This window comes from Phoxinus phoxinus (assembly GCF_949152265.1).
Source record: "Phoxinus phoxinus genome assembly, chromosome: 7".
Classification (NCBI taxonomy): domain Eukaryota; kingdom Metazoa; phylum Chordata; class Actinopteri; order Cypriniformes; family Leuciscidae; genus Phoxinus; species Phoxinus phoxinus.
In genome coordinates, this window is record NC_136882.1 from 39561724 (window position 1) to 39589592 (window position 27869).

A 27869-nucleotide genomic window follows, 5' to 3' on the forward strand; every position below is an offset into this window, starting at 1 on the left:
GACCGTGCATTTGCTGTGTCTGGCCCAAAACATTGGAATGATCTGCCTCTGCACGTTAAACAGGCCGCTTCTTTATCTGTCTTTAAAACCCGTCTTAAAACACATCTTTTCTCTTTGGCCTTTAATACCTAGTAAGATGTCGATTTTATTACTTGTTTTAATTTGTTATTTTAAATGTGTTTTTAGTATTTTTATTGTGTGGTTATTAATTGCACGTTATATTTTTCTTTCTTTTTGTTATTTTTTCTGTACAGCACTTTGGTCAACTTTGGTTGTTATAAAGTGCTTAACAAATAAAGTTGGTATGGTATGGTAGTGGGGATAGTAGTGGGTTGGTGTTTGTATGTCAGTTCTAACACTGCTATGAGCTATCACCAAATGTCATCATTCTGTTTTCTTAGAAGATTATTTGATATCAAGGGGAATATCTATACTTAAAAATCCTGGGTGTTGTGACACTGTTTTTGCTTTTAGACCAAAATGTTTGTCTTGATAAAATCATGCATAAGACTTTTTTCCAGCAGGGGTTTAATCTTCAGCTGGCTGGCAGGAGCCGCCACTGGCATGTCATGTGACCTGTTAGTGGCTGGCTAGCTGCTGCCAGTCTGATTCTGGCATGTCATGTGACCTGTTAGTGGCTGGCTAGATTGTCTGGAAATCTGCCTTTGGCACGTTTCAGAAACCATTGATTTTTGGCCGTTTTTGTGTTTTGTGTTCCTCCCTCTCTAGCTCATTTATCATGCATCTGTTGATATGATTATGTTATTTTGCATGATTGGCGTTTTAGAGAATTTTATCCCAAATAAACCAGTCAAATGGCCGTCATCAGACTGGTTGCTTACCGACGCTTTGCTGGATGCTCAATCCAGTCAGCCGCGGCTGGTATAAGCAACCAGTCTGATCATGGCCATTTGACTGGTTTAATTGGGATAAAACTCTCTAAAACATCACTCATACCTAAAGAATAAATGCATGAGATTACATTCATTGTCATGATTCTGCCATCTAGTCCTTGTCTTTCTTTAAGTCTTGAGGCAGGATCATGACAGACCCATGTTTTGTGTGCAAGCACATGGCCTTGTGTTTGGGCTGTGTGCTTGTGTTGTCTCGTTACTCAACCCCGCCCCCTTGTTCTCCTCGTTAGTCATTATTGTCATCATTACCTTATCAGTGTCACCTGTCGTCATTATCAGTTTCTCCCTATCTAATCCCCTTGTGTTTGCTGTCCTGTGCCGGTTCATTGTCATTCTATGCCATGCTTTGAATGAGACTTACCTGTGAGTACCTTGTCAAGAGTTCTGTCTAGTGAAGTTGTGATATTGTGTTTGTTTTTGTGTAGTTTAATATACAACTTCTTTATAGTCTTTGTCTATAGTTTAGTCGTGTTAGTCTATTTCCCTTACTTGTGCTGTTTTGCCCCCTCGTGGGTATTGTTGTTGTCCTCAATAAACCTTGTGTGTTCTGCAAGCTGTCTGCGATTGGGTTCATCCTGAAATTCATGACATTCATAAAAAGAAAACAATGTTTTTCCTTCGAGCGAGAGTGACAGACAACGCTTTATACTCGCAGTTCAGCCGCGGCTGACTGGATTCAGCGTCCAGCAAAGCGTCAGTAAGCAACCAGTCTGATCACGGCCATTTGACTGGTTTATTTGGGATACAATTTTCTAAAACACCAATTATGCAAAAGAGCATAATCATATCAACAGATGCATGATAAATGAGCTAGAGAGGGAGGAACACAAAAGACAAAAACTGCCAAAAATCAATGGTTTCTGAAACGTGCCAGAGTCAGACAACTAGCAGGCAACAGGTCACATGATATGCCAGTGGCAGCTCCTGCCAGCCAGCTGAAGACTGAACCCCCTTTTTTCCTGTCCTGGACTCGGACTCGAACCTTTTTGTACTCGGTCTTGTCTTGGACTCCACAAAGGTGGTCTTGACTACAGCCATAGATTCTATATTAAGTTGGCCAAGCAAGTGGTAACATATTTAACCACTTCACAAAAATCGCAAACATTTTAAATTAAAACTTAAAATTTGACAAAAACAGCACTGTGAAAAATAGTATTTAAATGTATTTATGGTGAAATTAGGCTACTACATTTTATTTAATTAAATGCAATGCATTTATAATGAAATTACTACATTTTCATGTCAATCTGTTTTCATTTTGACCACGAACCATGCGCTTTAATTCAGTGCATCAGCAGAAATGGCCTCATAAACGATCTCTGCACTGCTGTGTAACATGGGGACGGAAAAAATACGCACTGCAAACGGAGTAGCATATGTGTGAAACCCACATCAGTTTGAGCTCCAGCACCTCAACATCCTCTAGATCAATGATATCATTTTCAAAAGCAATAAACATGTGTGAAAAGTGTCTTAAAGCAACAGTTTTCTTACTTTCATAAGAAAGCATCAACCAAAGTCATCGCACATGCAAGCGTTGCTTCAAGAACTGAGTGGATGAGTCGTTCTCATGTGTAATGTTACTGTATGGGAGCATCCGCACAGAGAGTGAAGTAAGGGAAGACACAGACTGGTTGCTTTATTGAATATTAATCATACGCTCACATTGCCAATGAGTTAACAGTGACTGGACAGTTAGTCTTGAGTGGGACACGCGTTGTGTTTCTACAGTCTCTCTGTGCTAAAGCTTTAAATGTAACTCACGAAGGGCATTTAGGCATGATCGACACCAAACCGAATCTCCAATCCTTGTCCAGCTTTATATGTGGCGCACTGCTGGAATTTGGTCAAATATACACTAAATATACAATAAATGTCATAAAACATGGACAGACTCTTGAACCTCAGACTGAGAAAACTTTATTGATAAAGAATAATACATATGGCAAATGGACGGTAGTAGTAATGTGAGATATGTGTGTCTTATAAAGCAATAATAAAGCCTCACAAATATTAGCTAAGCAGAACAGCGTTTCCAGATCTGATCGTAATATCTGACTGTTTCCAGCAAGTGGTCATGATAAAACTTACTGTCCATTTTTGCAAGCTACAGTATGCTGATTTCTTTCTCGTTTGCTCTTCTTGTTCAACTGGCTTTAGTCTATTTTCTCAATATTATTCAATATGCATATCTTTAATGTAACATCATCTATCACATCATTTCTTGTCCAACTTCACAATCTCTACACTTCTCTGTATTTTCCTGATGACAGGCAGACGAGCTGGAAAACATGAGAGAATACAGATAAATGAAGATGAATGAAGATATTCAAGCAGACGAGGAAGAAGGAACCAAAACTGATCTCAGGTAAAGCATGTGAAGGAATAAATAATCACAGCTAACATTCCTTTACCTTGCCAGTTTAACATTTATATGCTTTTGAAAACTAAATTTCACCAACACTTGGGCCAAAGTTGGTGTTGTAATAACAAGAGGAAACATCGAGACAGGTTTGTGGATATATTTAAACTCATAACTTGTGTAACAAGCTGAAGGATTAAGAAAGAGGGAAGTATAATAGAGAAGAGGAATTGCACATATGAAGAACCAAACATAATAGAGAAAGTTAATGTAATGGAACATGTCACTAGTCGTGTTTCCATTACAGATTTGCACAAAATTTTGCGATATTTTCTAAATGTCGATAAAAAACGATTGAGAAATGACGACATTTCCATTAAAGATGTTATGCGACTGAAACCTAATTTTTTCATCATTCCAACAATTATGGCGACATAGATACCGCACTGGCCATTATTATTAATCGAAGGAGACGTGTGTGTGTTATTCAATCATTATTGGCAAGGAAATACTCTTATATGAGAGCATATAAGCTTATACTCGTATACTTATACTTTCTCCCTCATTTTTGCTCTCAGGTCTTTATTGTGGCATTTATTAGTGGTTTAGAATCCAGTATTCCTGTAATTCTTTAGTCTTTTATGAGTTTAATAAAGACTCTGTCTCGTCTTCTGTCCATATATACCGTCCATATTGATATATGGGAGTTTTTGTGGAATTGACGTTTCCATTGGGCGTATTTTCAATTAGCAATTCCAATTTGTGCAATTTGAAGGGGAATTTAAAAGCGGCTGTCATGCACTTATTCTACAGTAATCTGTTGTTCTCTTTTTGTTGTGGGATTCTCTCTGAAAGTGGTCTGAGATTAATACATAATGTAGCCTATATGTGGTTTGCTTCAGAAAATCTTGCAGAGGTAAAAAAAAAATAGGCTAAACTAATTTATTTTAACATATTTTAGGGGTAATGGAAGAATTACCTTAACAATAATGTAAACATTTAAAAAATGTTTACAATAATGTAGTTTTATATGTGATGTAGTGTTAGAATTGTTAAAATACACAGGGTATTAGTATTCCTGCAGGGGGCGCTCAACAATACATGGAGAGACTCTTAAACCTCAGACTGAAAAAAACTTTATTGACAAAGGCAAGCAAATCTAAATGACAGATGAACAGCAGTAGTAAAGTGAGATCTGTGTCTTATTTGAGAGAAATGTGTCGTGTTTAGTCTGTAAAAGAGCTTCAATATTCAGAGAAAACATGTTGCTGTTTGTTCTCAAATTATGTTCTAGGGTGGAAATAAGCCACATGAAGATTAATAAATACCAAAAATAGTAATATGAGAAGTGACACCATTAGGTTTCTGATGTGTGAATATGTGCTTGATCTCGTTCAGCTCTTCTGGATCTGATGTCATAAACCAGAATGATGACAGTAGCCACGCCCACCAGAGCAGAGAGGACCAATCGGATCACAGCTTCAGTGGGACCACAACAGTGGACAGAGTCTGAGGAATAAAAGCATCAAACTGAGATCAGATCAGTTATTAATAATAAGTCTTACTTAATGAGTCTGTTGTGACGGCTGTACTTGTCTATGCTGTTGTATGCTGGGGAAGTGATATCAGCATCAGCGATGCAAACAGACTGAATAAACTGATAAAGAAAGCCAGCTCTTTGTTGGGGACTACCCTTGACCCGCTGGAGGTGGCGATGGAGAGGAGAATTCTGGACAAACTCTCTGCACACCCTCTAAATGTATCGTCCATGGACAGGAGAGTACATTTAGTAGGAGGTTGATTGATTGTATATAGACCTTATGCGCCAGAGAAACAAGTGCGCCGCCATCTTTAGAATATCGTCTTTGAACTTCCGTTTTGCGGTTGCTCAGTATTTTTAAAGTGGATTTACTTTAGTAAAACTTTAGTAAAGTTAACTAAAGTTATCATGACGATTGTAATGTTTGAAGCAGATGTCTTAACAAATGTCAGTAGACCGGGAAGATTTTAAAACGAGCCGGTCATTCATAAATACGCAAGATCGCTGTGAAAATACAGACCGGAAGACAAAACACAACGAGCGCAGCGCTGAAAAGGGGCGGAGCTACAGAAGCTCTATTCCTGCTGCGATTAGGCTATACAATCGTACCCTGATTTGACATATGTGCAGAATAATGTGCACTCTAAAAAATGCTGGGTTGTTTCAACCCAATTTTGGGTAAAATATGGCCAAACCCAAATATTGGGTTAAAAATGTAATGTAAAAATGTAACCCAACGGCTGGGTTAGTCCATATTTTACCCAAAATTGGGTTGAAACAACCCAGCATTTTTTAGAGTGTGGGTATATCTGGGTATGTATGTACGCATAGGCATGTATAAGGGGAGGTTCTTATGTAGATGCATGAATGGACGTTGTTTATTTTGTATATTTATTTTAGTATATTACTGTAATTATTTTTTTAAATAGCACATTGAATGCTTTGCTTGCACTGGGGGTTGAGTGGCATTGTTTGGTATGATATGTAATGTGAGAGTAGTGAGCGCCTATGTGGGTAAGTGAATGGAGGTGCTTTTGAATTTGTTAAGTTATGTTAAGTAGGCCATCATATGGTATTTTATAATTGATAGATACTCCAGTTATTGAGATTATTGATTGGTTGATTGTATTGTCTATTTTTGTCTTGCGTGTTGCCCTGTTTATCTTAATTTCCTCTTGGGGATCAACAAAGGAAGTGTAAGTCTGATAAACGTTAATATCAGTGCTGTCGTACCTGAACATGTGTGACAGAGTTGAGTGATGTTGAGATGTGGTGTCTGGTTGCTGATGGGATTGGGATGAGATCCTGATGAACATGATGATGATGATGATGAAGAGGAACAGTTTCTGCTGATTACAGGAACATGCAGACGAGCTAGAAAATATAAGAACAAATTAGGGCTGTTCAATTAGTCGTAATGAAATCGCACACAGTTTGGCAAAGGCTGTGCTTATTTTATGTGCAGCTTGTCAGTACAGTGGCTGATCGGTAGTAAATTTTGCTCCATCTGAACACCAGAGGGCGTCTCACACACCACATATCCATCTGAACACCAGAGGGTGTCTCTCTCCCACACACACACACACACACACACACACACACACACACACACACACACACACACACACACACACACACACACACACACACACACACACACACACACAACAAGAAAACAAAACTTGAGGTATTTCGCATTGCATGGAAAGAGAGCACGATTTCATACAGAGAGGCATTAAAACGGCTAGATCTGCTTATTTTTCAACCTTATTAGAAGAAAATAAACAAAACCCTAGGTATTTATTTGAAACAGTGGCTTAATTAACAAAAAATAAATCTTCAACCCCAGACGTTTCCAAGAAGCACAGCAGTAATGACTTTATGAACTTCTTTACTTACAAGATTGATAATATCAGGAAAAAAATTATAACTATGCTACTACAGTATTGCATCAGACAATACTAAAATAAATTTGATTAATTTATTGCTATAGGAAAGGAAGAATTTTCTAAACTCATTAAATCATCTAAATAGACAGCATGTATGTTAGACCCTATACCGACTAAGCTATTGAAAGAGATGCTTCCAGAGGTCATAGATCCTCTTCTTAATATCATTAATTCATCTTTGTCACTAGGGTACGTACCAAAAACCTTTAAGCTAGCTATGATTAAACCGCTTGTTAAAAAAACGCAACTTGATCCTACAGAATTAGTCAATTACAGGCCGATCTCGAATCTGCCTTTTCTGTCAAAGATATTAGAAAAAGCAGTATCCTCACAACTATGTTCTTTTCTTGAAATAAATGATATCTGCGAGGATTTTCAGTCAGGATTTAGACCGTACCATAGTACCGAGACAGCTCTCGTAAGAGTCACAAATGATTTGCTCTTATCGATCTTAGTGCTGCATTTGATACTATTGACCAAGGGTGTAGATTTGGTTTGAACATTGGGGGGGTTTTCATGTGATCATGGTATAAATTTTGAGGGGGTTGTGGGGGGGTTGTAATGCATAGATTTAAATATTGGGGGGGTTATATCCCCCCCAACCCCCCCACAAATTACGCCCCTGCTATTGACCACAACATTATTTGAAATACACTCGAAAATGATGTTGGCATTAGTGGAATTGCACTAGCATGGTTTAATGGTGCTTTCACACTGGGCTGGTTTGCTGCGGTCCGAGCCTGAGCGCGATTGTTCCCGGCGCCCCCCGCAGCGTTGATCTGGTTTCACACTCAACTTGATTCTATCAAACCCTGGTGCATTTGCGTGCATATTACGTCAACGCAAATGTGCACGGCGCATAATAGAAAAAAGAACGTGGGTCAATATGTTGTGTTTTTTATTAATTCAGTGCTATTATGCACAGCTGCGAGTGAACAACACATGCTTACTGTGAGTGTGTGTTACATAAGGTGGCTTTCTGCTGCTTGCAAACGGACTCTTTTGAGGAGACAGTGGATTTCCAAATTTGTTGCCCTGATTCCACGCGATTTGTGTGAATTCACTGCAGGCTCAGTGTATCCAAGCCAAGGTAAATCAACAACACTATCATCTCTTACATGTGTTTTATTTAACTAAATACATCACAATCAGCTAAAGCGCATGAGCATGCGCAGGTCACTTTACTTCCTGAACAAGTGTGCACCCGAGTCCGTGTTGCTTTCACATTCACGTGAACTGCGGCACGGTTCGAGAGCAACCGAACTCAGACCGCCTCCTCCAGGTAGACTTGGGTTTGGTACCTCAGTGCGAACACATTAGCGATTTTTCATGCGAACCGTGCCCCGTTCCGAACTAAACTGCCAGTGTGAAAGCACCCTAAAGCACCCATACTTATCTGACCGTTATCAGTTTGTTGCAGTAAATGATGAGATGTCTTATCGATCAAATGTTCAGTATGGTGTACCACAAGGCTCAGTACTAGGACCGTTGCTGTTCACACTGTAGATGCTACCCTTAGGAGATATTTCGTTTTCACTGTTATGCTGATGATGCTCAGCTCTATATTTCTACACGCCCTGATGAAACTTACCAATTCACAAAATTAACGGAATGCATAGCAGATATAAAAAACTGTATGACTAGCAATTAAGAAGAGATTCTAATTATTCTAACCAATCTCTCATTTGAAAGTCACGTGTCTAGTATCTGTAAAAACGCATTTTTCCATCTTAAAAATATATCTAAATTACGTCATATACTCTCAATGAAAAATGCAAAACAATTAGTTCATGCTTTTATGACATCAAGGCTAGATTATTGTAATGCTATTATGGGTGGTTGCCCTGCACGCTTAATAAACAAACTACAGCTAGTCCAAAACGCAGCAGCTCGAGTTCTTACCAGAACCAGGAAGTATGACCATATTAGCCCCGTTCTGTCAACACTACATTGGCTGCCTATTAAACATCGTATACATTTTTAAATATTACTGATTACTTACAAAGCATTAAATGGTTTAGCTCCGCAGTTCTTGAGCGAGCTCTTAACGCATTATAGTCCTTCACGTCTATTGTGATCTCAAAATTCCGGCCAGTTAATAATACCTAGAATATCAGAATCGACTGCTGGCGGTAGATCCTTTTCCTATTTAGCACCAAAACTTTGGAACAGTCTTCCTACCATTGTCCGGGAAGCAGACACACTCTGTCAGTTCAAAGCTAGATTAAAGACACATCTCTTCGGCCTAGCATACACATAACACATTATAGACTTCTATAACTCAATGTTAGGCTGCATAGATTAGATCAGCCGGGACCGGGAATACTTCCTTTAAATCCTGATGTACTCGTTACATCATAAGAAGAATAGCGTCTACGCTAATATCAGTCTCTCTGTTTATCCAGGACAAATAATCTCTACTCACCAGAGACAGAAACTCTGTATGCTTTTGATAAGAATTTGTATGAAAACTTCAACTGTAGTTCAAAATATCCAGCATGTTCAGATGTGATGTTTATGATGGTCAGAGATCCAGTTTGATTGTCCAGCTTCAGTCTGTCTCTGAATCTCCCATCAAGAACATCATCATATACAGCGATTCTGTCGGCCCGTTTATTGATTTCAGCGATTAAAGTGTATTCATCTCCAAACCTCCATTGAATCACATCATCATCCTTTATTTCAGTGAGATCAGAGTTTAGAGAGAGTGATTCTCCCTCCTTCACTGACACTGATGTCACTGATCCTGAAACCAAAAACACACACAGAACAAATACAAACGGGGTTTGTCAGATCAATACTGTGAAATCACTTCACAATGCTTTACTACATAAAATAGTTTAAAACGTCAGTTTGAAATAAACAACATAAACATAAAACAACAAAAGAAAAAAAAAAGTATGAATTAATGAAAATATTGTTATTGAAAACGGGTTAGATTATTTTTTTTAACCTCACCATAGATACCAACACTGAACTTTTTCTCTCTCACACCGTTGATCTGTAGGTAATAATATCCAATCTGTTCAGTTCTCATTTTTGTGATGGTCAGAGATCCAGTTTGAGTGTCCAGCTTCAGTCTGTTCCTGAATCTCCCATCAAGAACATCATCATATACAGCGATTCTGTCGGCCCGTTTATTGATTTCAGCGATTAAAGTCTCTTCATACTTCCATTGAATCTCATCATCATCCTTTATTTCAGTGAGATCAGAGTTTAGAGAGAGTGAATCTCCCTCCTTCACTGACACTGACGTCACGGATTCTGATCTCAGAGACACACACAAACAGGGTTTGTCAGGTTATACTGGGAAATCACTTCACAATGTTTTACTACATTAGTTAGTTTAAAATATCAGTTTGAAATAAACAACATAAACATAAAACAACAAAAGAAACACAATTATGTATGGATTAATGAAAATGTTGTCATTAAAAACCGGGTTAAACGATTTTTTAAACCTCACCATAGATACCGACACGGAACTTTTTCTCTCTCACACCGTTGATCTGTAGTGTATAATATCCAATCTGTTCAGTTCTCATTTTTGGGATGGTCAGAGATCCAGTTTGATTGTTCAGCTTCAGTCTGTCTCTGAATCTCCCATCAAGAACATCATCATATACAGCGAATCTGTCGGCCCGTTTATTGATTTCAGCGATTAAAGTATCTCCATATAATCCAAACTTCCACTGAATCTCATCATCATCCTTTATTTCAGTGAGATCAGAGTTTAGAGAGAGTGAAATTCCCTCTGTCACAATCACAAACACCCATCCTGTAAAACCAAAAACACACACAAACAGGTTTTGTCAGATTAATACTGTGAAATCACTTTGTTTTACTAAATTAAATGGTTAAAAATATCGATTTGAAATAAACAATATCATAAAACGACAAAAGAAACTAAATTATGCATGAATTAATTTAAATTCTGTCATTAAAAACCAAGTGAAACATTTTTTTTAACCTCACCATGGACACTGACACTGAACTTTCTGTTTCTCAAACCGTTGATCTGTACAGAATAATCTCCAGCATGTTCAGGTCTGATGTTTATGATGGTCAGAGATCCAGTTTGATTGTCCAGCTTCAGTCTGTCTCTGAATCTCCCATCAAGAACATCATCATATACAGCGAATCTGTCGGCCCGTTTATTGATTTCAGCGATTAAAGTGTTTTCATCTCCAAACCTCCACTGAATCACATCATCATCCTTTATTTCAGTGAGATCAGAGTTTAGAGAGAGTGAATCTCCCTCCAACACTGACACTCTTTTCACCTCGTCATCTCCAAACACACCTGAAGAGTTTTTCACAGATTAAAGTTTAAAATCACTTGATGTTAGTTTGATGAAGCTTCACTGAAAAACTTCTAATCATTTAAATGTGAAGTGAATAATATTCGGCAGCAGTACAAAGAAAAAAGATGACAAATGAGAAGAGAAATAGATTTATAAATGGCAAAAAAAAACGTAGGGGGTTTACTTAAATTTGAGTCATTTGTTTGAGTCATAGCTCATTGTTTTCATCCCTTATTAGGCCAGTGATGGGGAAATGTTTTTTCTTCTTCTGCTGATCCTCTGAGTTTTGTTTTAATTTAGTGTGTGCCAAATGATAAATGAAGTGTTTAAACCTGTGGGTTTTATACAAACTTATTTGTTTGTACTTGTATAAAAGGCTCCCGGAGAATGAAGGCTTTTATTGTGGGACTTTTATTTTGATAGTTATTTTAGAGTGCGATACCCGATGCTTCCAGTAGGAGGCATTATTGTCATGGTTTGCTGCCTGTTGCGTCAATATAGATTACTGAGAGAACGGCAGCTGCGCACCTAGAAGTTTCTTCTTGCCTGTTATTCGGATGTTCGTTGGCGTTTGGGTGTTAAAAGTATTAGTAAATGCCCATAAAGTAAGTTTTCTCTGATTTCTTGATGTTTTAACCGTGTTTTTAGTGTATTATTGAGCTTTGTGTACTTAAATGTGCACGCCCGGACATGTACCTCATGTGCATTCATGTGCGATCGTTTGACAGATAAACAAGACATGTAACGTGATTTCTGCTAAATATAGTCAAATGTGACAGTTTACGTTGTATATGTCTGTAATAGGTTAGCTAATTATTCTGCAGAAGGATTATCCAGTATTATTTCCTTTTGATTATGCTAATTTGGGAAATTAAGATAGTTTGTTGATGCATCTGGAATCATTAATAATACATATTAATGCCAAAGTAATTTCTTGTGATAATACAATAGTTATATTGTTTTCAATTGCCTATCCTCAGCATATGTTGAGCTTTAACGGTTATTTAGAGGTGATACTGAATAGTTTAGTATTCTGAATGAAGAAGTGACTGATTCATCTGTGAATGTACACATTTCTACTTTACTAATGTAATATGTTTTTTTGTTATTTTAGACTAATATTCAATACACTTTGGAAAGAAGCACCAGTCTCCTCATTCTTTGTGTTCTGACCGACACCCAGGGGTGTATACTGCTAACAAGTAGAACTAGAGCCTAGCAGTCAACTTTCCTCTCCAACAAATTGGTCCTTCGAGCCGGATGTAGTGTTCATTCCTGGTATCATGGAGTCCGATGAGGAGATTGTTGGAGCAACCAGACCAAAACGCCGAACACATCCACCAGTTCGACTCCAAGACTTTGAAGTGCAGTATGTAGGGGGCAGACCTGTAAGTGAACATGCTCTTTCACCACCCTGGGAGGTACCTGCCCACATGACACCTCTCCAGTCATCATGGGACCATCCTGACTACCTCTATGATGATGCTGCTCCTCGCACAGGCCCTCGGTTCAGACCACCAAGCTTCAGTTATGCAGAGCGCAGCGAAAACCTGCCTCAGTCATTCACATCAGTCCCGCAGAATCGCTACACCGAGCCTGAATTCTATAACGAGCTCCAAGCCATTCGCAGAGAAAATGTACAGCTGCTGCAATCCCACCAAGCCTTTCGTTCTGACCTGATGGAGTTGAAAGAAGTTCGTACTGAGTTCAAAGAACTGGTCAAAGTAGCCCAAACCCTTAAAGCAGACCTCAGCACAGCTAAAAGCCATGATCGTCCTCCAGTGCAACCAGAACCCCAACTGCCATCCAGTCTTTCCTGTCGCGTAGGCCGGACATCAGCTGATGATGAAGAGTGGCCTGAGCTTCCACCCTGGCCCGAGCCAGAACTGAGCAGAGGTATGGAGGCTTTAAAGTTAACGAAACCTGACAAAGCTACATACCAACCAGAGGTACCAAAGTATTCAACGGTCTCCCAGGCTCACCCTCCATACCGCAATTCTCAGTATTGCTTTCAATATCCAGATGTGCTACCACCACCTCCAACACCTGAAGACCTCAGAATGTTATTATCCTCAGCTGCACAGACCTCGTATAGGAAACCTTTAAGTGCCCAAATTCCAGTTTCTTCTTCCCGACTTGGGTCCATATCAGCTCCGTCGAGGTATCCAGCGCCTGTGGTCAAGGTAGAGTCGAAACTGCCATATTTAACACACCCTTCAGAGTATGTGTATAGAGGGCCTACCCCTACTATCCCCAAGTTCAGCCGACCAGATCCAAGCGAGTTTGCCAGACTTCGAATCGCTTTGGAAAATCTGCTTCCTCGAGATGGAACTGAACTCTTTAAATATCAAATACTTGTGGACCACTTAAAGTTGGATGAAGCTCAGCTGATTGCCGATGCTTTTTTGAACTCGCCTACCCCGTTTACTGACACTATGGTGGCCCTCCATGAGAAGTTTGGTCAGCCCCACCAACTAGCTTTGAGGAAAATTGCCAGTGTCCTGGAAGCCCCTGATGTAAAGCGTGGGGATACAGTTGCATTCCAGAAGTTTGCTCTTCAGGTACAGTCATTGGTGGGTTTGTTGAAGACTTTAGGACCTGAAGGCGCAATTGAACTGAATTGTGGGTCACATGTCGCACGTCTCTTGAGCAAACTTCCTTCTGAACAGCGAGCTGAGTTCCGCCGTCACATGTTTCGGCAACCTGGAACCGTACCTACTTTACATAATCTCTCAAACTGGCTCCGTTATGAAGCCTGGTGTCATGACTTTGATGTAGAGATTTCCTCACGAGGAGTTCAGGACAGACAGACTTCTCGACCTGTACAGAGTAAAAGGACTGTAGCCATACTTCATGGGGTTGGAGTGGCTCAAAATGTAACTTCCCTGTCCCCTCAGAAGGGTATGACTCCACCGATCAAGTCAGTCGAAGTGAAACGGTTCTGTCCCTTCTGTGATAGTACAGAGCATTATTTGAGTCAATGCAAGCCATTTGCTAAACTTACCACTGACCAGGCCAAAGACTGGATTCGAGGTAATAATCGTTGTTGGCGCTGTGCCAGGAATCATCATGCTGCTCAGTGTGACCTGAAGAAGCCCTGTAACCTGTGTCAAGGTAAACACCTTCGCCCTCTACACAATGTAAATGTTAGACCCTCCCAAGAGGATACAGTCAGTGCGGAGAAGAGTTGCCTCACCAGTTCCTCTCCAGACAGATTTTACCTGGACAAACCTGTTGTTGGGACCCGTGTCATGCTCAAGGTAGTACCTGTACATATTCATTATGAAGACCGTACTTTAGATACCTTTGCGCTGCTGGACGACGGCTCTGAGAGAACCATTCTGCTCCCAACTGCTGCCAAAGCCCTAGGCATACAGGGTACACCTGAAGATCTCCCATTGCACACCGTGCGACAAGACATTGAAGTTCTTAATGGGTCATCTATATCATTTCAAGTATCCGCATCTCATAAGCCTCAAACATGTTACAAGATTGAATATGCCTTCACTGCAGATCGCCTCAATCTGTCACGGCAGTCTTATCCCATGGATCAACTGCAGAGGAAGTATAAACACTTACGCGGTCTTCCCATCCTGCCGGTGAAAGATGCTCAGCCTCTACTTCTGATTGGGTCAGATCAGCCACATCTCATCACACCAATCGAGCCTATACGATTAGGTTCTCCAGGTGGACCTGCTGCTGTCCACACACGCCTGGGATGGACCCTCCAGGGCCCTGCATCGTTGATGGGGCGGCCTGCATCCTCCCAACAATGCCTACTGACATCTGTCCTTCCACCACAAGATGAGCTCTTTAAGAATGTCCAAAGACTCTGGCAAATGGAAGCTGTTCCACACAGGGATGAGAAAGAGGTGACTAGATCCAAACATGACCAGGAGGCCTTAAAGTTACTTGAAACCAAGACCATCCGCACAGAAGTGAATGGAATTCTTCGACTGGCGACGCCATTGCTACGACAGAAGGATATGCCTCGGTTGCATGCCCCTAAGGAGTCAGTCATGCCAAATCTGCGCAGTATCGAGAAGCGTTTGTTAAAGGATCTAGTGAAAGCAAAGACCTATAGTGCAGAGATGGAGAAGCTCATACAGACAGGAGCTGTCCAGGAAGTAACCAGGGAGACAGAGATAAACAGATGGTCTCAAGGTCCTCCCTTCCTACTCCAGGATCCAGCTACCTGGCCAGTACTACCTAGAACAGACCTGAAAGATGACCACACAGAGCTACGAAAGTCTGTCTTCTGCGGCGCCACTGCAGTGCCACCCCAATCAATCATCCCAGATGTCTGGAGCCACAATACTTGGCAGGAACTCATGGATGCCACTGCTAAGGAAATTCTGGTAAACCCTACTTCTGAATCCTTTCCAGATGCAGAAGATTATCGTCAAGCCGAGATCCTTATTCTCAAGCGAGTTCAGCAGGAGTCTTTCCCCAATGATTATCAGCATTTGGTTACTGGAAAACCAGTGTCCTCAGACAGTCGCCTTCTTACCTTAGCTCCTGAACTGGATGGAATCAATGGTTTAATCCGAGTGGGAGGTCGATTGAGGAGAGCGGAGTCCATTGAAGAATCTGCCTTACACCCCATTGTGTTGGACGCTCATCACCCAGTTACCCGGCTACTGATTAAACATTATGATTGCAAGCTGCATCATCCAGGGCCTGAGCGAGTGTTCGCCGAAATCCGGCGTTACTATTGGATCATCCGTGGACGTGAAGCCATTCGTCGGCACCAGCATGTGTGTCTAGACTGTCAGCGTTGGAGGGCAAAGCCAACTATTCCAAAGATGGCAGACTTGCCTTCTGCCCGTCTCCGTCTTCACAAACCTGCTTTTTACTCTTGTGGAGTAGACTGCTTTGGGCCAATGCTTATTAAGATTGGGAGACGCACAGAGAAACGCTGGGGGATAATCTTCAAGTGTCTAACCACTAGAGCGGTGCACTTGGACCTCCTCAGTACCATGAATGCTGATTCCTTCCTGATGGCCCTCAGGCGGTTTGTTGCACGGCGGGGAACACCTGCGGAACTGTGGTCAGACCAGGGAACAAACTTCAAAGGGGGTGAAAGAGAGCTCAGAGACGCTTTTTCTGAAATGGCTCCTGACTTACAGAAACAGCTTGCTCGTCAAAGGATCCAATTTCACTTCAATCCTCCAGCAGCCCCACATTTCGGAGGAGTGTGGGAGAGAGAAGTACGATCGGTAAAGTCAGCCCTTTATACTACCGTGGGAGCTCAATCAGTTCCTGAAGAGGTCCTGCTGACAGTCCTTCTAGAGGTGGAAGCTATTCTGAACTCAAAACCTTTAGGGTACGTGTCCTCTGATGTGGCAGACATTGACCCAGTGACACCAAACGGTTTGCTCATGGGGCGGCTAGATGGTTCCTTGCCACAGGTGATCTACCCAGAGTCTGAATTGTTGAGTCGCAGACATTGGAGGCATTCACAAGTCCTATCAGATAACTTCTGGTCCCGGTTCACCCGAAACTACCTTCCAGGCCTCCAGACCCGGCAAAAGTGGCAGTCCTCTCCCCCAGACTTAACTGAGAAAACGGTTGTCATGGTTGTAGATCCACAGATGCCTAGGGCCCTCTGGCCTGTTGGACATGTCATCAAGACACATCACAGTCCGGATGGACATGTCAGGTCTGCTGATATAGAAATAAAGGGGCATGTATACACTCGACCAGTAGCACGTCTGGTGATCCTCCCAGCTCTGCCAGATGACTGTCCTGCAAACTCGCCTTAAGTTGAGTCGCCTTTTAGTTGGAGCAAAGTTGCCTAGCATCTTTGGGGGCGGCTGTATAAAAGGCTCCAGGAGAATGAAGGCTTTTATTGTGGGACTTTTATTTTGATAGTTATTTTAGAGTGCGATACCCGATGCTTCCAGTAGGAGGCATTATTGTCATGGTTTGCTGCCTGTTGCGTCAATATAGATTACTGAGAGAACGGCAGCTGCGCACCTAGAAGTTTCTTCTTGCCTGTTATTCGGATGTTCGTTGGCGTTTGGGTGTTAAAAGTATTAGTAAATGCCCATAAAGTAAGTTTTCTCTGATTTCTTGATGTTTTAACCGTGTTTTTAGTGTATTATTGAGCTTTGTGTACTTAAATGTGCACGCCCGGACATGTACCTCATGTGCATTCATGTGCGATCGTTTGACAGATAAACAAGACATGTAACGTGATTTCTGCTAAATATAGTCAAATGTGACAGTTTACGTTGTATATGTCTGTAATAGGTTAGCTAATTATTCTGCAGAAGGATTATCCAGTATTATTTCCTTTTGATTATGCTAATTTGGGAAATTAAGATAGTTTGTTGATGCATCTGGAATCATTAATAATACATATTAATGCCAAAGTAATTTCTTGTGATAATACAATAGTTATATTGTTTTCAATTGCCTATCCTCAGCATATGTTGAGCTTTAACGGTTATTTAGAGGTGATACTGAATAGTTTAGTATTCTGAATGAAGAAGTGACTGATTCATCTGTGAATGTACACATTTCTACTTTACTAATGTAATATGTTTTTTTGTTATTTTAGACTAATATTCAATACACTTTGGAAAGAAGCACCAGTCTCCTCATTCTTTGTGTTCTGACCGACACCCAGGGGTGTATACTGCTAACAAGTAGAACTAGATTAAAAAGTTCGTTGAAACAAACTTTAAGTTGGCTTGTGAAAGTTTGGACCAGATAGTTTGAAAAAGTTTAAAGTTTAAAGTAGTTTGAAGTTTAAATTAGTTTAAAGTTTAAAGCAGTTTAAAGTAGATTTAAGTTTAAAGTAGTTTACAGTTTAAATTAGTTTGAAGTTTAAATTAGTTTGAAGTTTAAATTAGTTTGAAGTTTAAAGTAGTTTGAAGTTTAAATAAGTGTAAAGTTTAAAATAGTTTAAAGTTTAAAGTAGATTTAAGTTTAAAGTAGTTTAAAGTTTAAATTAGTTTAAAGTTTAAAGCAGTTTAAAAAAGTTTGAAGTTTAAATTAGTTTGAAGTTTAAAGTAGTTTGAAGTTAAAAATAGTTTAAACTTTAAAGTAGTTTGAAGTTTAAATTAGTTTAAAGTAGTTTAAAGTTTAAAGTAGTTTACAGTTAAAAATAGTTTAAAGTAGATTAAAGTTTAAATTAGTTTGAAGTTTAAATTAGTTTAAAGTGATTTGAAGTTTGAAGTAGTTTAAAGTTTAAAATAGTTTAAAGTATAGTTTGAAGTAGTTTAAAGGTACTAGGGTGTTTCTAGAGGGTTGCTAAGGTGTTCTGAGTGGTTGCTAGGCGGTTGCTAGGGTATTTTGGGTGGTTGCTAGGGTGTTATGGATGGTTGCTATGGTGTTGCTAGGGAGTTCTGATGTATTTTGGGTGGTTGCTAGGGAGTTCTAAGGTGTTTTGGGTGGTTGCTAGGGTGTTGCTAGGGAGTTCTAAGGTGTTTTGGGTGGTTGCTAGGGTGTTGCTAGGGAGTTCTAAGGTATTTTGGGTGGTTGCTAGGGTGTTGCTAGGGAGTTCTGAGGTATTTTGGGTGGTTGCTAGGGTGTTGCTAGGGAGTTCTAAGGTATTTTGGGTGGTTGCTAGGGTGTTGCTAGGGAGTTCTGAGGTATTTTGGGTGGTTGCTAGGGTGTTGCTAGGGAGTTCTAAGGTATTTTGGGTGGTTGCTAGGGTGTTGCTAGGGAGTTCTAAGGTATTTTGGGTGGTTGCTAGGGTGTTGCTAGGGAGTTCTGAGGTATTTTGGGTGGTTGCTAGGGTGTTGCTAGGGAGTTCTAAGGTGTTTTGGGTGGTTGCTATGGTGTTGCTAGGGAGTTCTAAGGTATTTTGGGTGGTTGCTAGGGTGTTATGGGTGGTTGCTATGGTGTTGCTAGGGAGTTCTAAGGTATTTTGGGTGGTTTCTAGGGTGTTCTGAGTGGTTGCTAAGGTATTTTGGGTGGTTGCTATGGTGTTGCTAGGGTGTTCTAAGGTATTTTGGGTGGTTGCTAGGGTGTTATGGGTGGTTACTATGGTGTTGCTAGGGAGTTCTAAGGTATTTTAGGCAGTTTCTAGGGTGTTATGGGTGGTTGCTATGGTGTTGCTAGGGTGTTCTAACACACACACACACACACATTAAAGAGTTTTTGAGTTTAGAGTTTAGTGAATGCATGAGTTTAAAGTAGTTTATAAGTTTACATGAGTCTAAGAGTTCAGAGTTTAATGTATATTAGCATCGCTTAGGGCTGAGGATAGGCACTCGGCCTGCGGCCTCGTGCCTACGAGTGAGTTGTAGTTTGAAGTTTAAATTAGTTAAAAGTTTAAAATAGTTTGAAGTGGATAGATAGATGAGTTTATGAGTTTACATGAGTCTAAGAGTTCAGAGTTTAGTGTATATTAGCATCCTTGGGTTATGGTTGAGGTTAGGCCGAGTTTGAAGTTTAAATTAGTTAAAAGGTTAAATTAGTTTGAAGTGAATAGATAGATGAGTTTACATGAGTCTAAGTGTTCAGAGTTTAGTGTATATTAGCATCCTGGAGTTAGGGCTAAGGTGAGGCACAAGGCCTGCGGCCTTGCGCCTACGAGCCAGATTTTATAGTTTTTATTCATAAAAAGTTTAAATTAGTTAAAAGTTTAAATTAGTTTAAAGTGGATAGATAGATGAGTTTATGAGTTTACATGAGTCTAAGAGTTCATAGTTCAGTGTATATTAGCATCCTGGAGTTAGGGCTAAGGTGAGGCACAAGGCCTGCGGCCTTGTGCCTACGAGCGAGTTTTTATAGTTTTTATTCATAAAAAGTTTAAATTAGTTTAAAGTTTAAATTAGTTTGAAGTTTAAAATAGTTTGAGGTGGATAGATAGATGAGTTTAATGAGTTTAAATGAGTCTCAATGGCTCATATAGTGTATAGAATGGCAGTTTGATTTAGTCTAGGCTTTCAAGGGATTTTGATTTGAATTTTTGGCAGTTGGGGAGTTTGAAAATCTGAACATTCCGCAATGTTAAGTCAATGGGAGTTTTTTCCGAGTTTGATCGTCATTTATAGGAAAACCGTAAGTCCGATCAGTCTGAAAAGATATAGCAACTAACTTCAGAACAGTTTGAGTGTCTGAGCCGAGTTTGGAGTATGTAGAGTTAAAGCTCTAGGACGAGATAGAGTCAACAGTTTGGTAAGAAGAATAATAATAACTAGAACGTACATTTCCAGAAGAAAATGTGAATGGTGCTTGCAGTGGCAAAACTCGACACTCGGTTGCTAGAGTGTGGTACATGATTGCATACGAGCCAACAACCATGTCTGTACGATGTTCTGCTGCTGAGATATGGCTTATTCATGTTGTTCGGTTGGTTGCTAGGGTGTTCTGGGTGGTTGCTAGGTGGTTGCTAGGGTGTTCTGGGTGGTTGCTAGGCAGTTGCTAGGGTGTTCTGGGTGGTTGCTAGGGCGTTGCTAGGTGGTTGCTAGGGTATTCTGGGTGGTTACTATGGTGTACTGGGTGGTTGCTAGGGTGTTATGGATGGTTGCTATGGTGTTGCTAGGGAGTTCTTAGGTATTTTGGGTGGTTGCTATGGTGTTGCTACGGAGTTCTAAGGTATTTTGGGTGGTTGCTATGGTGTTGCTAGGGAGTTCTGAGGTATTTTGGGTGGTTGTTAGGGTGTTATGTGTGGTTCATAGAGTGTTCTAAGGTGTTGGGTGGTTGCTATGGTGTTGCTATGGAGTTCTAAGGTATTTTGGGTGGTTGCTAGGGTGTTGCTAGGGAGTTCTAAGGTATTTTGGGTGGTTGCTATGGTGTTGCTAGGGAGTTCTGAGGTATTTTGGGTGGTTGCTAGGGTGTTATGGGTGTTTAAAATCTCTATTAAACGAGTGCATTATAATGAGTGCACGAGGCCTGCGGCCTCGTGCCTATAGCCTATGGTTGCTAGGGTGCTGTAACTGGTTGCTATGGTGTGGCTATGAAGATTTTAGGCCATTACTTATTGGCTGCTGGATAATATAAATCCTCTGAGGGAGAGAGAGGGGGAGACATGCAGGGGTGTCAGGCCCTTTGTGTCTGTGTGTGTGAAAAATGACAGTTGGGATTTGAATTTCTGAAAATTCCGCAATGTTAAGTCAATGGGACTTTTTTGCCCGCTTTTTCGTCCGCTGTGCGAACATCGTACACCCGATCGCTTAGAAAAGATATAGCACACCTCTCCTCAATGAGCCGGTCGATTTGACACCTCACCCAGGGGTCTGTGACAAACGGTGCGGGGCGAGTTTCGCGCCGAACTTTGTGTGGAAGAATAATAATAATAAAAAAAATAATAATAAGTATGAGCAATAACACTAATGTTGCTTTGCCTATAGGCAAGCACCATTAACTAGAACGTACATTTCCAAAAGAAAATGTGAATGGTGCTTGCAGTGGCAAAACTCACCACTCGGTTGCTAGAGTGTGGTACATGATTGCATACGAGCCAACAACCATGTCTGTACGATGTTCTGCTGCTGAGGTATGGCTTATTCATGTTTTGGGTTGGTTGCTAGGGTGTTCTGGGTGGTTACTAGGGTGTTTTGGGTGGTTGCTAGGCAGTTGCTAGGGTGTTCTGGGTGGTTGCTAGGGTGTTCTGGGTGGTTGCTAGGCGGTTGCTAGGGAGTTCTGAGGTATTTTGGGTGGTTGCTAGGGTGTTGCTAGGGAGTTCTAAGGTATTTTGGGTGGTTGCTATGGTGTTACTAGGGAGTTCTGAGGTATTTTGGGTGGTTGCTAGGGAGTTATGAGGTATTTTGGGTGGTTGCTATGGTGTTGCTAGGGAGTTCTAAGGTATTTTGGGTGGTTGTTAGGGTGTTATGGGTGGTTGCTAGGGTGTTCTAAGGTGTTTTGGGTGGTTGCTATGGTGTTGCTAGGGAGTTCTAAGGTATTTTGGGTGGTTTCTAGGGTGTTGCTAGGGAGTTCTAAGGTATTTTGAGTGGTTGTGTTATTAAACGAGTGCATTATAATGAGTGCACGAGGCCTGCGGCCTCGTGCCTATAGCCTATGGTTGCTAGGGTGCTGTAACTGGTTGCTATGGTGTGGCTATGAAGATTTTAGGCCATTACTTATTGGCTGCTGGATAATATAAATCCTCTGAGGGAGAGAGAGGGGGAGACATGCAGGGGTGTCAGGCCCTTTGTGTCTGTGTGTGTGAAAAATGACAGTTGGTATTTGAATTTCTGAAAATTCCGCAATGTTAAGTCAATGGGACTTTTTTGGCCGCTTTTTCGTCCGCTGCGCGAACATCGTACACCCGATCGCTTAGAAAAGATATAGCACACCTCTCCTCAATGGGCCGGTCGATTTGACACCTCACTCAGGGGTCTGTGACAAACGGTGCGGGGCGAGTTTCGCGCCAAACTTTGTCCAGAATAAAAAGAAGAAGAAACAGAAGAATAATAATAAGTATGAGCAATAACACTAATGTTGCTTTGCCTATAGGCAAGCACCATTAATAAGAAGTTTAAGTACAATATCAGTAAGTTGGCTCTCACAAGCCAACTTAACTAGAGCCTAGCAGTCAACTTTCCTCTCCAACAGTACTCACTATGACATTTACTATATTGGAATCAAACGGATGGTATCCCACATTTTTATTGTGTTTTTCTTCAAACTGAAGAACAAAACCTTCCAAATTATGTTGAGTAAAAGCTGTGTGTATTTGCTGGAGTTTTGCATATGGTGTTTTTGCCCCTGCTAGTCAATTTATTGCATGTATACCCGTTCTTTAGTTGATACTTCCTCATAACATTTCTCACAGAGCCTGATTATAGTTCAGACGCATTTACCATGTATCGGGAACCAATAAGAGACCTGATTTAAGCAGACTTTATCGCCTTCAACTCTACTGATTGTAAGTTTTACAAATGTTTTATTATATGTGATATACCTGTATATACTCGCTGTGGTTTTTCACTGTGTCTGTAGTGTATTTTGTAAATGTTGTTGAGCAGTGTATAGCAATTGTTTCCATGATTAAATTACATGTTCGGGGATTTTCTTGTATAAACATTGTATATAAATAAGTTTGTCACCTCCTAAATTAGATTTTTCTGTCGGTTTGTGTTCGCCTTAGAGTTTGAATGCTCCCCTATCAGTGCTGTCTTACAGTGAATGTTAATCCTCTCTGACTAATTTAACCAGTCATTTGCATGGAACCAGAAGAGAAACAACATAAGCCATAAAAAGTAATTTAAAACTCACCATCCAAACGGCAGAAACACAGACAGAAGAAAACAGTGCCAAACATCTTCAGCGCTTTCAGTCACAAATCTGAAAAGACAAACTCTTCAAAACTGCTTCAGTGATAAAATGACAGATGAGCTGATGTGAAGCTGCTCTGTAGTAAAATGAAGTCAAACTCCACCTTCATCTAAAATAACTGCACATTTTTATGTGATGATGCATATGATCACACTGTAATGATCACACTGTAAAAAATAGGCTATGATCAATATGTCGACAACACATGTTTTTAAACTGCTTTAACTCATCAAAATATGTTAAACAGTTTTTAAGTCATTTAATGTAATTTAAGTTGAATGATTTAAACATCCAAGTTGATTGTACTTAAATTGAGGCAGCAACTTTTTTTTACAGTGCATCTAGAACTTTTTTTAGCTCATTATTTCGAACTCTGAATTTGGTCACTTTCTCAAGTGCGCCTCAACTTCCTCTCAATGACATAGTTTTCATCAGAAATGAACTGACCCATGACGTGTTAAAAGTGTCTAAAGGTAAGTTTGATCTTGTCATGAGATCCTGCAAGTGTTTGGCTCTGTTCTCTTCTCTAACTTGTTAATTTCCTACATGATCTCACGAGAATACTTGTGTATTTTTACGTAAAGTGTAGTTCTACCATACATTTATTTACGTTTTATACACACAGAAACGTATAATACTGACGTATTTACAGCACTAAAATGTAGAACATTTACGTATTGACAGCACAAAAACGTCTCGGGTTACGTATGTAACCCTTGTTCCCTGAGAAAGGGAACGAGACACTGCGTCGGTGACGACACTAGGGGAACGCCCCTAGTGTCGTCACCGACGCAGTTCGAATTCCCTCGAAAGGGAACTTAATTTACATATGAACAACTCTACCGACGTACAAATTTGTACGTATTCCTTATGCATATTAAAATCGTGGCATTAACGTTTTGACTCTTGCATTCAATCGTCTTCACGTTTTCAGTCGCATTTATTAATGCAGTTTACTCGTAATACTCAAATAATAACATTTCGCTCTGTTCGTGCCTTCTGCTGCAACTCGTTAATTAATCGGATTAATTTTCGGGGTTGTCACGGCCGGCTCTGAGCCGCGACAAATGAGGGAGGCAACGAGAACAAAAGCGAATCAAAAAGTATTTATTAACAAAAATAACTTTAACAACTCATAATTAAATAAGGAAAAACATGACGGAAAACATTCCGCTCAGCACATCAACTTAAATAAAGAATAAGCTGCGTAATGAACACAAACCCCAAATAGGCGCTCCAAATTACAGGCCTGCAAACATAAAAGCCCAAACAAAACTAATACATGAAGCAAATGAATAATAAACAAATAAAGTGTTGAAATAAATGTTTTTCTCCAAAACACGTTGGCCACAATTATTGGTTGCTGTTGATCTGATGAGCTTCAACACCGTTCGTAATTAAATGAAAACTGATGATTATTTAGATCATTATTTAGATATTTAGCTCATGAGAAATATCTTCTGTTCATCTAATGATCAGTTCATTTACACACACTGATGTTGTGCATTAATAATCTTCAGATGTGCAAATATCTTATTAACACGATGAGCTGTTTAGGGTCATGACTGGTAATGAGCATATTAGTGATGTTTAATGCTGTATTATAGATGTTATGCTGATGTCGGTCAGAATGGCTCCTCCTCGTCCTCTGATCTTTCTGCTCATGATTCACGGTGAGTCTCTTACATTTCAACTTTTGAGGCGCTAAAGCAACTAGTTGCTGCTCGATTTAGTTATAAAGAGCCTTTCCTTTTCTTCTGGTGTTTGTACCCTGTGGATCGTATAATGATGATTGTTAGCAGTTTTATATGCTATGTTGTTGTATTTCCTTTTGAAACAGGAAGTTTGGGTGAGGCATTCAATGGGCTTGTCTATTTTATAAATATCCAGTAGTTTTTAGTGACGTCACATTCTTGAATATGAATTGGTAATTTGCTACTGGCTAGTCAGTGTCAGGTGGTTTAGGGGAGGGACTTTCTCACTCATTAGAGCATTTGATTGGACAAACATCAGTGTATCGCCAGACCAAAAATATTTTTGGTTCATTTTCTCAAGACAATGTGGAGATATTGTTGAGGTTTATGTGCCGATGGACTTTGTTATAGATCTCAGAGCTGATAGACATGAACTAAAAGCCAAATATATATATATATATATATATCTTGTTGATATCATTGATTTTTTAAACCATCATTGATTATTTCCTTAGTCTTAGTTGTCATGTGTTTGACTATTTTTATAGTGTTCCTTCTGTTGATAGCATGTTGTTTATGACTAACAACTTAGTTTTGTTTTCACACTTCTGTTTCTGTGAGTTTATTTCTGCAACATCCTCCATCTGAGTTCATGAAGTAATTCACACTGAGATCATTTATCACTCAGTATAGATTCTGAGACGATGAGCTTTTATTTCCTGTAACGAGTCACTCAAAATATGGAGTTATTAAATAATACATATTTTCATGGTCTGTTGTAACTGATAAAACAACATTTTCATCAGTATAAATTCTGTGTTTTAGGGGTTTCTTGTGTTGATTGGGGTGTGAGTTACAGTCCTTCACACATCTGTGCACTAAAGGACTCAACAGTGATAATGAGCTGCACTTATACATACCCTGCTGGACATCAGATCATGAAAGCGTTCTGGACCAAAGGCCCATTACAAGAGGGTGTTGAGCCTCTAGATCTGTCTGAGGACCCTGAATACAGTCGGAGGCTTCAGTATCTGGGAGATAAACAGCAGAACTGCACCGTCAGACTGAGTCATGTGACACTGAAGGATAAACACAAGTACTTTTTCAGATTCACAACTGATAAACCTGATGGACAATGGTTTGGTTATCCAGGAGTGACTCTTACTGTCACGGGTGAGTTTGATGAGGTTTATCTCTTCTTCTGTGCATTATGTTGAATAATAATCAGTGTATCGTCTGAGAAGATGAGCTTATATTCCCTGTAATGATTCACTGTTTTAAAATACTAAAAAAGTATGTTTATGTTTTCACGGTAAGTTGTAACTGATAAAACAACATTTTCCTCTTGATGAATTCTGTGTTTCAGGGGTTTCTTGTGTTGATTGGGGTGTGAGTTACAGTCCTTCACACATCTGTGCACTAAAGGACTCAACCGTGATAATGAGCTGCACTTATACATACCCTGCTGGACATCAGATCATGAAAGTGTTCTGGACCAACGAGTCTATAAAGGGTGTTGAGCCTCCAGATCTGTCTGAGGACCCTGAATACAGTCGGAGGCTTCAGTATCTGGGAGATAAACAGCAGAACTGCACCGTCAGACTGAGTCATGTGACACTGAAGGATGAACACAGGTACTTTTTCAGATTCACAACTGATAAACCTGATGGACAATGGTTTGGTAAACCAGGAGTGACTCTTACTGTCACGGGTGAGTTTGATGAGGTTTATCTCTTCTTCTGTGCATTATGTTCACTGTAAAAAATGATTGTGATTTTAACGGTAAAATATTATGCTAGTCAAAATGCTACAGTGATAAACTGTTAATTGGTTAAATGAAAGTTTCCGTACTATATACGGTAAATAACTGTGATAGAACTGCGGTACTTTTACTGTAAAATACCGTTAAATGTACAGTTTTTGAAAGTTAAAAAGACCAACTCATTGATTGTATAATTTACGGTGAAAAAACGTAAATTGACATTCCCACAATTCCCTGTGTGACACTTCACATTTGATGTATTTCTGTTGAAATAACCGTTTCTTCATAGTTGTCTTAGTTTTTTCTAATCAGTTACTGTACATTAGGGTTTTATGTTACATTTAATGTTGTTAAATGAATGTTTATTGCATTTTTAAAATTTCATGTGTGTTACCATGATGGTGTTTAATGTTTGTGTGAATGAAACTGTGCAGCTTCTATACATTAGTATTATCTTTCTTGTGGAAGAACTGCCTGTGGTGAGCTTTGATAGATCATGTGATTCGCATCACTGCTGTGATTGGTGGTTAGTGTATTACAAAGGTACAACACAGATATTAATATTTCAATAGAACGGTAAATTCACATTATATCAGATAATAAAATACGGTTTATTACTGTACATTTTAATTTAAGTCTGTAAAACCAATAAGACAGCAGCACTAGATATAATGTGTGTGTTGTGTTCAGGTCTTCAGGTGGAGTCTCCTGAGAGAGTGACGGAGGGAGATTCAGTGACTCTGACGTGTAAAAGCAGCTGCGCTCCGACTGACAGAGCAACGTTCATCTGGTACAGAAACTCACTGAAGATATTAACTGAGAGTAACTTCAGTAACAAACTCTCCCTCAATCCAGTCAGAAGAGAGGATTCAGGCACATACAGCTGTGCTGTCGACGGACACACACACATCTCTCCTGCTGTTCAGCTCAATGTCACGCGTGAGCACAGATTCATTTGTTTTTTAAAATTAGGAGATTGTGTTTGAATTAGATGATTTAAGGTTTTACTAACACACTCCTGTATCTTCACATCATTCATCAGCTTGGAGAGTTAATCATGATGATCTTCCTCTTTCAGTTCTTCATGTTGCTGGTCCGAATGTGATTG

The 27869-nt window shown here is 40.0% G+C and overlaps 3 protein-coding genes across 4 annotated transcripts; 2 read left to right on the forward strand and 1 right to left on the reverse strand.

The window, feature by feature from the left end:
• Positions 1-4397: 4397 nt before the first annotated feature.
• Positions 4398-26571, reverse strand: LOC307001646 (uncharacterized protein). Of its 2 annotated transcripts, XM_079618409.1 has the most exons (9): positions 26461-26571; positions 25920-26030; positions 23246-23314; positions 10741-11067; positions 10232-10543; positions 9724-10029; positions 9191-9511; positions 6050-6190; positions 4398-4785 (listed from the first exon to the last, which is right to left on the reverse strand). In XM_079618409.1, the coding sequence occupies exons 3-9, from the start codon at positions 23289-23291 to the stop codon at positions 4634-4636; spliced, it is 1605 nt and encodes a 534-aa protein (XP_079474535.1). In that variant the 5' UTR covers positions 23292-23314; positions 25920-26030; positions 26461-26571; the 3' UTR covers positions 4398-4633. The 2 variants fall into 2 exon arrangements, with proteins under 2 accessions (XP_079474535.1, XP_079474536.1); XM_079618410.1 differs by lacking the exon at positions 9724-10029 and having other exon boundaries at positions 4436-4785.
• Positions 14854-17731, forward strand: LOC307001645 (uncharacterized protein). Its single transcript, XM_079618408.1, has 2 exons — positions 14854-17124; positions 17634-17731. Exon 1 carries the CDS (start codon positions 14908-14910, stop codon positions 16831-16833), a length of 1926 nt encoding a protein of 641 aa, XP_079474534.1. The 5' UTR covers positions 14854-14907; the 3' UTR covers positions 16834-17124; positions 17634-17731.
• LOC307001239 (uncharacterized protein) lies at positions 24534-27866 on the forward strand (the record flags this gene model as incomplete). Its single annotated transcript, XM_079617467.1, has 5 exons — positions 24534-24978; positions 25825-26172; positions 26366-26710; positions 27452-27615; positions 27840-27866. The coding sequence occupies exons 1-5, from the start codon at positions 24918-24920 to the stop codon at positions 27864-27866; spliced, it is 945 nt and encodes a 314-aa protein (XP_079473593.1). The 5' UTR covers positions 24534-24917.
• Positions 27867-27869: the final 3 nt, after the last annotated feature.

Coding starts and splice junctions, on each gene's coding strand:
- LOC307001646 (XM_079618409.1), bottom strand. CDS start 23,291: ATGTTTGGCACTGTTTTCTTCTGTCTGTGTTTCTGCCGTTTGGATG. Junction 10,030..10,231: donor GTTCCGTGTCGGTATCTATG/GTGAGGTTTAAA, acceptor CTCTGAGATCAG/AATCCGTGACGTCAGTGTCA. Junction 9,512..9,723: donor GTTCAGTGTTGGTATCTATG/GTGAGGTTAAAA, acceptor TTTTGGTTTCAG/GATCAGTGACATCAGTGTCA.
- LOC307001645 (XM_079618408.1), top strand. CDS start 14,908: ATGGAAGCTGTTCCACACAGGGATGAGAAAGAGGTGACTAGATCCAAA.